Consider the following 11,125-nt stretch of genomic DNA (forward strand, 5'->3'; position numbering starts at 1 on the left):
CCCTACAAGCGAGTGAACAACGTGAATCAAGGAAGGGATTTTATATCACTATTCAAGATAGCCCGTCGGGCAGGGCAGTGATACGATTTGGTAGCCCGACTGGAAAACACAATAGCCCCGGGATGTCGGGCTAGAGATTTTGCGAGCCCTGGAGTTCCTGATACTAACATGTATTATTCTCTCAATTTCCTCTTGTAGGCACCTGTTGTAAAGTTCCTGCCAGAACCCAGTGGTATCCCCATGTACATAGCAAGGCAAAGCTGACACCATGGCCCACATATCCAGTGGCAATGGGTTTAAGTTTGACAGGCCAGCCTCTCCGGGGGTGGTCCGGCCCAAAGGGATTGTGGGAAAGGAGGAGGCTTTACGTATGGAATTAGAGGCCTTGGATAAAATCAAGCGTGAGAAAAGACACACACTCCCAGTCACAGCGTCTTCTGTTAATCCCCTTCCCAATCCAATGACACAAACATCCACTAGCCGGCAAGAGAAAGACCTCATTGTGTTCTCCGAATCAGAAACACAGAAGGAAGAACAAAAAGACAAATTTGAGGATATCGATTTAGAGAAGCTGACCAAGGAGGAGCTGGAAAAGCTGCTTCTGGATGACAGTTTTGGAGTAAACAAAATGACAAGACCTTCCTCTCTGCTAGGTTGCAATCTCAGCGCATCGTATCCTGGAGGATATGCGTTCAACCCTGCTTCATTCCACTGGACACCCACCCCAACACACGCACAGACTCCCATCTTCCCCTCTGCTCCCTTCCCGAAGCCTCCGTGCTCTTTCCAGAATGGCTTTAGTCCAGCTTTGTCTCCCTTTATTAGTCTGCCGGCCCAGCCGACCCTCTTCCTCTCCTTTACACCAGTCCAACCACCTGCTGCTCTGGTCTACCAACAGCCCGCCATCACCCCAGAGATGGCCAAGCTGTTTGACAAAATTGCCAGCACTTCAGAATACTTGAAGAACGGCAGGTCCTCCAGCATGGAAACCCAATCGGGAAGCGTCAAGTCCCTGGAGCCCATGCCTCAGCCCTCAGAACCTCCCTATATCAGCCGATTTGAGTGGCTGGACCTGGACCCACTCAACAAGCGCAAGGAGGTGGAGGTAGAGGAGACACGCACTGTATCGGGCTGCCCTTTCGTAGAGGAGTCTGGGACTGCTAATGACCCATGGGATGCAGTTCTTCTGGATGAGCATGAAGTTGTGGATAATGGCAGTCCCTCAGAACAGGTGAAGAGCAAGGTGACTTTAGCCACCCAACCCAGAAGAGCATCAACAGGGGCGGCCGTAACAAGAAGCCAGTCCCTCATCATACCTGCAACCTCAATGGATCACAGCCCAGACAAACAGGTAAGAGGAACGTCCTTTCTACTGACCCAGAACATGTTGGCAGCACTGTTTGTTTAGAAGTGATTACCACAACCTCTTGTGCAGAGTTAAAAAAGCTGCAATTGGTGTGTAGGAGGAAGTAGAAATTATCCCAGCCAGGTATCATCAAATTCAAACCCATTGTGTCTAATGCCCACATAGTGAACAACTTAATGTATATGCTGTTTGTCAACATATTTTCGAAATCAACTGTAGTTGAATGTAGTCGATTGAATAATCAACTAGTCAACATTATAGTGTTTTAAGAAAACAAAAAAAATGTGGCCTTATTTTAATTCGAGCATTGTGTTTTTTTGAATGATATATCATGCACAAGACGCTGCACAAGATGCGAGCGCAATGGTCAAGGATGTCCGTCATATGCATGTTTGAAGGACAATGGAAAAGTAATGCAGTGGAATGCAAAACGTTCTGTATGAACGGCCCTTATGGCTGTAGCTGTCTCACTTTAAAGGCGATAAATTTAAAGGCTCAACTTTTCGGAGAGGGCTTTACCAGTCAAACAACTAAAGCACAGCATGTTAATAAAAATGCTAAAAATATAAAATCTAAATAAACTAACCCCACTAATTGAGTCCCTTAGCCCCTATTCGACAACATAGTATTTTATAGGTGTCTCTCATTCTTGCATACATTCTAGCACTTTAACAAGAAAGCAGCAGTGCTCTGTGATATGACAGGAAGTAGCAGTTAAAAATGTGTGCGTATGGTTTTCTAATTATTATACCATGCCAATGTGGTGAATGTCTTTACAACATTTTCTGCTAGGGGCGATTTGCATCTTTCATTTTGGTTTTGTTCGTCATGGTTGGTTTCTTATCATATTCTAGACAAGTTCTGCTGGTGCTTAGTCTCTTTCATTTTACCACCGTGTTATCTAAACCTCTTGCTTTATCCATGGCCTTTCCTTAGAAACGTCATAACTGATTGCCAAAATAAAGAATGACTTCTTGAGAGGAATGTGAAACATTGAGTGAAACTGATTCCTTATGAGGAGTGTGTGTAAATGTGTGTTTTTTTTCCCAGAAATCCCACTTCCTGTTTCGTTAAGTGTTTTTTTTTTTCGGTCTAGGACAATTGGCTGTTGTGACACATTTCCCACAGTACTTGAAGAATTTGTGCCCGTAACTTCTACAACAGGGACAGCTTTCAGCTATAAGGATAAAATTAAGGGGTCAGAGGGTTTAGTCTTTGCACTTCCTCGTTTCAAGATTTAGGACTATTAATATTATATTTCTGAGTCACACATCAGATCTAAGTTCATACTCAATGTAACACTCTGCTGTCCTAGTATTCTGTAGTAAATGGGCTGTTGTCTTTGTGTGTGTATGTCTATAGCGAGGACTGGTGCTGGTCTCATTAGCACAGACAAGCCCCAGCTAGCTGTTTTTGCCCCATGGGTTCTTCTCTGACATGCCTGCAGTGGGGCCGTGCAGCTCCCCGTTGCCATGGCAGCTCTCTTTCGGAGTCTTCGAAAGAGCAGCGAAACTAATCTGAGCTTTGGTTTTGGTGTACAGTTACTCTGCTTCACCACACACAACAACAGATAGTCTTATCTCAAGCCGTGGATATTTCAGCCCTTATCAGCACACACATCCCAAAAGACAGGCTTGTTGTTGGTCTTGGTGTAAGTGTACTGTAAGTTCCCTGTTGCCATTACTTCATGCTTGTGGTTAGGGTTAGTAGAGGAAATACTTTTTTGTATAGCATTTTTTTAGTACACAGCATTCATAAGGCAAACCCAGATTATGCATTATCTTCTGATGTGAACAAATAAAGTATTGGTGTCAAAGGTGTGTGTGTTAAGTTTTAATTAATATTAACACAATAAAATGGAAAACAAAAAAAGAAAACTTTGTTAAAAACGAAAAAGAAATAAAATACAAAAATAATCAAGTATGTACCACCAGGGATGCATTTATTTGATCAAAACAAAACAACAACAACAAAAGACGTAATGTTGTAAAAAAAAAAAAATTATTATAACTTAAAATAAGTTTTGATCTGTTTTAATATATTTAAAATGTTATTTATTCCTGTGATGGCAAAGCTGAATTTTCAGCTGCCATTACTGCAGTCTTCAGCATCACATAATCCTTCAGAAATCATTCTAATATGCTGATTTGCTCCTCAAGAAACATTTCTGATTATCGGTGTTAAAAAAAATGGTTGTACTGCTTCAATTTTTTCAAAAAAGAAAAAAAAAAATTTTACTCTTATTTAATCTTTTGAATAGTTGTGTAAATAAACAATACTGATATTAAACATGTGGCAGGTCTGTTAGAGTGCATTTTAAGGCCTAATGCAATACTTTTGACATGTCTCACACACATAATATGTGCCACATAATAATATGCCTATGTGCCACATAATATGCCTGTGAGCCTTTAGAAGCAGCCACATTTCAGTCAGACATCAACTGGACACTGAATTGAGTTGGTACTTGTTACTGCCGATATTGTAGAAAGATTGGTATCATTTGTCTTTACTTTGACATCCCTAGTGTATCGCAACAGTCACTAGAGTAGCTCTCGTATGCAGACAGTAAGGTGTTCTTGGTTGATACTGTGACCATGTGGTTTCTGTTGTGAGTGTGTTTATAAATATGCTCTGAACATCCCCTCCAAGTGAACCATTAACTGACCGTCAGCTTATCCTACATGCAGAAATGAAGTTTGTTTAATGTCAATGTGAGTAATTAGATTCATAAATGGAGCTCTTAGTCACAGTTTACCATCAAGCACTCTGTCATCAGTGGATTGTTAAATCATCTGACGGAAGTTCAGTCATATTTATTTAGTGGAAGTATTATCAGGTCAGTCGGGAGCAGAGTTCTAGTTAATGCATATCAGTATTCTTAGCAACAATAGTGGAGAGGAAGTTGCAGTTGCTGTGAATTCGATTACACACAAACGTAAGATGATGGTGGAATTTTACTTATATTCTTTGAATTATTTCTTGGCAGATCCCTCATAAACTTTTAACCTGAGGAAAAGGTCTGTTTGGACTGGGAGAGATTGCATGTAGGGCAGCCAGAACTGTAAAACCGTAGCTCTAAGCGAAAGCGGATGAATAATTTGTGAATGTGTGTCACATGGCGTCTCATTTTTCTCTAAGGTTAGGCCTAGAGCTTTGGCCTAGCAAACGGCTAAAGAAACCATCATCACATCCCATGCATATGTATTACCCGCAATAAAACGTGACCTGCTCTTTTTGTCCATATTGACACTCTTGATTATTACTTTGATTTCACTTATGGTAAATGTTTTGGAGGCAGATGTTCTTATCAGAGACCATGTTAAGAGGTAATCTCACAAAATAATGCCTAATCCACTTGTAATACTATTGATTGCATTCATGTAGTCTGCATGGCATATGGAATTAAACAGAAAATAAATATTTTTATTTAATTTCTTAGCATGTGAGCCATTATTAAACTGAATATACCTTTAATGCCTAGTTGTAATTCCATGTTGATGTTCCTTTTTGACCTATTTCCTTCCTGAAGGAAGTCTCTTTTTTGGCATTCCAGACATTCTTCACATTCTCAGTATCCTCTCACCAAACAGAGAGACCGTCTCATTCCACATTTGAACTGGGATGTTAATGTCATCAATCATGTCTATTTGGTACCCCTGTACATAATACAGACTGTACATATTAGATTGTTTACAACATATATTTAACAAGTGATTTCCTATGTGTAGCACACATTTAGTGAAAGTGAAAGTATAGTATAATAGACCAAATGTTCGCTCATCAGTATAACCATGGCTTCATGTCTGTCTTTTTACAGGTCAATAAAGGAAGTGCAAATGCACTCTCAAAGTACTCCATCTTACAGGGAAATGAAGCCCAAAATCTAGAAGTCGTAGCATTCTGTGAAGACATTTCAAAGTGAGTTATGAGTTGTTATTGTTGTTGTTTTTTAGGCAAATTGTTGAATTGACTAGTAAAGGGTCATCAGAAAAAAAGCAGGTCCCGCTACTACAGCTGTGTTGTTAATCTGATATCAGAAGGTCATTATCAGCACTGTAATGTTGGATTCTATAGGGGAAGCAAGGCTAATTTGGACCTGAAGGTCTAATTTGGGAAATGCCTCAAAACCTCATATGTAGACCTCAAACAAGGACTGCTGACAAGTGAAATACAGGAAGTCTACAGCTGTATGTACCCATGTAACAATGGGAGCTAATACCTTGTTTTATAATAACATCACACATGCAAAGAGAGCATGTATGTCAAGATTAACAAAGGACTTGAGACTGAACCTTGTGGTACACCATATTTACCTGTGTTAGGTCTTCGTTTACCCAAAGTGTTGTCCTATATTTTTGCAGACTGAGGTCAAAGTTTCCACATGTCGACCTGGCTACCAATCCTGGCTATGTTCTCAGCCCTGTGATCACTCAGAGGGATGCAGGAGGGGACAGTGGGGGCAGTGTGAAAGTATCCATTGAGATTTCTGATTCTCAACAGCCTGTAACTTTCACTTGTGATGGTAAGCAGTTCTTTGTGACTGTGAATTTAGTCATTACAAAAAGCTTTTGACAGTGAAAATGTTTTATATAAAAATTGTTATGCTAACAGTTAAGGCAGTTAAAGGAACAATTCACTCAAAAATGAAAATTCTGCAGAAGAAAGGTAAGTCATACAGGTTTGGAACGTCATAAAGGTGAGTAAATTATGACATAATTTTAATTTTTAATAATAAAAATAAATAGCTTATAATGTCACATCTGATGAATCATGTACTCACTATTTGTCAATAGTAAGCTTCTCTGAATGTCTGCTATAAAGGAAGCTGACAAATGAAGAAGCCACGACACGGCGCCAGAGAGCATTTCTTGGCCGCTGCGACACAATCTCTTTTTACATAACTGTCATAGTGCGTCTGCTCAACAGATTCTTCAACCAGGGTTCCTGTGTTTTTCATTTTTCTGCTTGCATGTCACTTGCCAAGGTTTTTTACTGAGTAACCTGTCTGTGGTCCAGGCACGGAAAGTCTTTTTCATTGAGCTGTAGTGGCCTTGGCTCAGTTCCCTGTGAAGCGGCTATGTTCTGAAGACTGCCGGGCCTCGTTTTTTGTGCTAAGTCTCTGACCACCTCACTCCTGGCAGGAAATCAAGACTGGCCTTTTGTGTTGAATAATTTTTCTGTGTTGTTACTGCCTAAGCCCCATAGCTCTTTTTGTCCTGGATAAATCCAGCATAGACTGTGGTCTTAGGAAGGGAAAAGGGGGCACAGTGTTTATCAGGCCCTGAAGATGTTCTACTCTAGCCTTTCTGCCTCTTAGCTTTTTTCCATGGCTTCCTTATGGCTGTAGAGTTCTTGCCATTTAAGACCAACCACACTCTCCTGACATTCCAGCATCATGTGTGTTGCTGTAGTGCCACGAAAAGAGGATGGCAGAGGAGGAATTTTACTGGCATCCCACAACCCTTCAAAGCAACCCCAAATCCATCACAAATTAGGCATGACCATCAGACCTTTAGGGTTGAAAACACGGCAGACATGAAGAGGCCAGGCACAGCTGACTTACTGTAATCCAGCCCTTGGCTTGGAGCTTGAATAGAGGATCATTCCAAGGAGGGGTGTGGGGCATGTTATTGCTGCAGCCTGGGGTGACCATGAACAATATGTTGGGTGTCATATTTTTGCTCTGATACAGTGAAACTTCTCATGCCAAATCCATTTCTTGTCATGGTTTTCGATCTCAATGAACCAGAAGTAGTTCACAGTTAGTTCAGAGGTCCTTTTCCAAATGGCATCCTCATCCCTCGCTGTCCTCCAAGTCAACACTGTACTGCATGAACTGTTTGGTAATAGTCCATTGTAAAACCAACACTTGTGCAAGCTTTGAAAAATGGTGCATAATGCTGGCCACATCATTTTTACATTTTGTGCAACATAAGGCAGACAACACCTGCATGATTGTCCTCAATTCATTTAAATGGACGATTTACCCAAAAATGAAAATTCTGTCAGCATTTACTCACTTTCTTCTGTGGAAGAAGATATTTTGAAGAATGTTTTGTCCATACAATAAGAGTCAGTGGAATCCAAAACAATATTGGACACCACTGACTTGCATTATAGGGGGAAAAAAACACATTTCTTTTATTAGCTTCTGTACTTTTTCATTAGCTTTATTGTGTTCTCAGTCCATGGATGTCTTTTTCCTTCATGTTTTCTGTGTTTCTTTCCCCAGTGAGTTCTCCAGTGGACCTGCTCATAATGCAGGCTTTGTGCTGGGTCCATGATGACCTGAACCAGGTGGACATCAGCAGCTACGTTCTCAAGGTCTGCGGTCAGGAGGAGGTTTTACAGAAGTGAGTCCTTCATTTACCATCTCTCTTTCCTTTTTGCAGGCATTCTGTCGTATTACATAAACAAGTCCCCTGCCAACATTCCTTGAAAACGGGGTTATTTTGTTTTAATTGTGCTAGGGAAATGTTTCCTTTTTACCCACACCATTGGAAGAGCAGAACCAACAGTTGTAGGGGAGGGTTTGCCTGCCCTAATAAGGAATAGGGGGAATGGGCAAAAAACAAATCATTCCAAGCTCTAGGAAGAATTGAGTCTGTAATGCAAGGCATCCTCCCTTAGTTACTGTGGGTGTCCCATGTTATTCATGTACAAAGTTTTGAAAGCTCTTAGTTTCTCATTATGCTAAGGTATAGTTCTTCAGAGTCTGGCTCAATGCTGACTGCCTTGTCCTCATTTGACTTTGGCAAGTTGATACTAGTGATTACGACCCTGCTCTGGCCTTCCAAAGCACAGTCATCCAGGACTCATCTCCTAGCCGGAAATGTTCTTAGATTGCGTTCTCAAAAAAAAAAAGATATTTATTTTTGCTTTTCATATATATTAAAAAGTTTGGGGTTGGTAAGATTTTTTTAAATGTTTTTTAAAAAGATGTCTATTATGTCTCTTAGCAAGGCTTCATTTAGGGCTGTGCAAAAAATCGAATGTGATTTTCATACACATCTCGATTTTTTGCACAGCCCTTGCTTCATTTATTGATCAAATATACAATAAAAACAGTAATATTGTGAAATATTATTATAATTCAGAATAACTGTTTTCTATTTGTATATATTTTAAAATGTAATTTATTCCTGCATTGGTTAAGCTGAATTTTTAGAAGACATTACTTCAGAAATCATTCTAATATGCTAATTTGGTAACATTTCTTATTATTATCAATGTTGAAAAGAGTTATGCTGCTTAATATTTTTGTAAAAACCATGATACTTCTGAATTATTTGATTAATAGAAAGTTCAAAAGAACAGCATTTATTTGAAATATATTTTGTGTTGTAGTGTTATAAATGTCTTTACTGCCACTTTTTTATCAATTTAATGCATCCTTGCTAAATAAAAGTATGAATTTCTTTCAAACAAGATCTTAATAACCCCAAACTTTAAAATGGTAGTTATTATTACAGTTATTATTATTGTTGTTATATAAAGTTGAGATATTATTCGGTTTTTCATTGATTTGTTCAGTTATTGTTACTTTTGGCTCTGGCCCATGTCTGAAGCATTTTTAACATTATCTTCCAGTAAACACAGTCTGGGCAGTCATGAGTACGTGCAGAACTGCAGGAAGTGGGAGACGGAGATCAAACTACATCTCCTTTTTCTTAGCACAATGAGAAGAGATCTGGCCCGAACGGTAAAACAATTACAAACACTTAGAATAAATAATTAGAAACTAGTTGTTCACTACACTACTATCTTCACAGGTTATAAACAGGCATATTTAATGGATAAATGTTCAGTGGGTATAGAAAAGAATCACCCCCATTTAAAATAATTGCAATTTGTTGCTTTTCAGCCTGAAATGAAGATGGACACAGTTTTTGTTTTATCCAGCTGTATTTACTCAGTGCAACTTATAACATCCAAGTGAAAGATATAACACCAATATGTCAGGGGAAAAAAATAAATAAAAAACAGAATCACTGAGTTGGAAAAAGGATCACCCCCTTGTGTCAATATTTTGTTGAACCACCTTTTGCTTTAATTACAGCCTTTAGTCTGTTGGGATATGTCTCTACTAACCTTGCACATCTAGACTTTGCAATATTTGCCCACTCTTCTATACAGAACTGCTCAAGTTCAGTTAAATTTGATGGTGACTGTGGACTGCAGTCTTCAGATCATTCCACAGATTTTCAATGGGGTTTAAGTCTGGGGTCTGAGTAGGCAATGAAAGGACATTCACCTTTTTTGCTGTGTGCTCCGTTTTGCTGTGTGCTTTGGGTCATTGTCATACTAGAAGGTAAAACTTCTTATTGACAACGGTCTGGCAGAGGGCAGGAGATTTTCCTCAAGAATTTGACGGTATTTTGCCCCATCCATGTTTCCTTCTATCCTGACAAGTGTTCCAGTCCCTGCTGCAGAGAAACACCCCCATAACAGGATATTACCACCTCCATGCTTTACTGTAGGAAGGCTGTTATTTGGATGGTGAGCTGTATTGGATTTCTGCCAGACATATCGTTTGGTGTTGAGGCCAAATAATTCATTAATTAATCTGCCTCAGAATCTTCAGGGTGTTTTGGAAAATCTCAGTCGTGACTGCAAGTGGCCTTTCTTGAGTGGCTTTTTTCTTGCAACCCTCCCATACAAGCCACATTTGTGGAGAATTTGGAATGTTGTCACATGCACACAATGACCACTCTTTGACATAAATTCCTGCAGCTGCTTCAGAGTTGCTGTAGGCCTCTTGGTAGCCTCTCTGAGCAGTTTCCTCATGGCTCTTTCATCCAGTTTGGAGCGACTTCCTGATCCAGGGAAGGAACTGTGTTGTACCAAATAACTTCCACTTCTTAATAATAGATTTCACTGTGCTTCTAGGCATTGATAAAACCTTTGTATCCGTCTCCTGACTTGTGCCTGTCCACAACTTTATCCCGGAGATCTTTTGACAGTGCCTTGCCATCCATAGTTGATTGTTTGCTTCAGTTGCACTACCAAGGACTGAAATGCTCCAGGAAAGCTCTTTTCATGCTGAGCTAATCAAACTGACCACAGCTGATCACAGTTAAAAGTCAAATGGCTTTGTGTGCCATTGAGAAGGTGATTAGCTACAACTGATTGAGTTTACAAGTAATTTTTCGGAGGGCGGTGATCCTTTTTCCAATTCTGTGATTCTGTTTTGTTTTTTCGGACATGTTGGTGTTATATCTTTCACTTGGCTGTTAAATAAAAACTGTGTCCGTATTCATTTCAGGCTGCAAAGCAACAAAATGTGATTATTTTCTATACCCACTGTATGTTTTCTTTTTGTATGCTAACAGGCAGAAGATGACATCTCCCCCATTGTCTTGGAGAAATACCTTGGCCTAGTGGAGAGGCTGTTTAAAGAGGCAGTCACAAGGTAGGAATGTGCTCCATCTTATCTCCTGCCCCTACTAAAGGCTAGGAAAGCCACGGGTGGCCTTTGAAGTCCCTGATTGTGCTTGTTGATTTCTCATTCCTTTGCACGTTTTTGTCTTCTCTAGAGAGGGTCTTGCTGAATACCTAGAAGGATATCATAAGCAAGTCAATCTCTGCCTTCAGAATGAGGTAACTTGTTATTTCTCAAACACATCAAGCTTATACTGTACGAAAAGAAATAAAGAAGTGTTTGAAATGACTTTTAGCGTTTCTCACTTTCAATCTCTCACTGTGTTTCTCTCTCTCTCTCTCTCTCTCTCTCTCTCTCTCCCTCTCTCATTAGAG

General features: G+C 39.8%; 1 protein-coding gene across 1 annotated transcript in view; it reads left to right on the forward strand.

Annotated features, from left to right (window-relative positions):
• Positions 1-11,125, forward strand: part of LOC107715240 (phosphatidylinositol 4-phosphate 3-kinase C2 domain-containing subunit alpha-like) — a 38,174-nt gene that overhangs the window by 8,497 nt on the left and 18,552 nt on the right. The window contains exons 2-8 of the mRNA XM_016521321.1: positions 199-1,351; positions 5,187-5,287; positions 5,731-5,891; positions 7,602-7,722; positions 8,960-9,071; positions 10,702-10,781; positions 10,906-10,969. Of these exons, the coding sequence (XP_016376807.1) occupies positions 269-1,351; positions 5,187-5,287; positions 5,731-5,891; positions 7,602-7,722; positions 8,960-9,071; positions 10,702-10,781; positions 10,906-10,969 (1,722 nt within the window). The 5' untranslated portion in view covers positions 199-268. The remainder of the gene's footprint in view (positions 1-198; positions 1,352-5,186; positions 5,288-5,730; positions 5,892-7,601; positions 7,723-8,959; positions 9,072-10,701; positions 10,782-10,905; positions 10,970-11,125) is intronic.

The sequence above is a fragment of the Sinocyclocheilus rhinocerous genome, unplaced genomic scaffold (genome assembly GCF_001515625.1).
Source record: "Sinocyclocheilus rhinocerous isolate Xijiao unplaced genomic scaffold, SAMN03320098_v1.1 scaffold659, whole genome shotgun sequence".
Classification (NCBI taxonomy): domain Eukaryota; kingdom Metazoa; phylum Chordata; class Actinopteri; order Cypriniformes; family Cyprinidae; genus Sinocyclocheilus; species Sinocyclocheilus rhinocerous.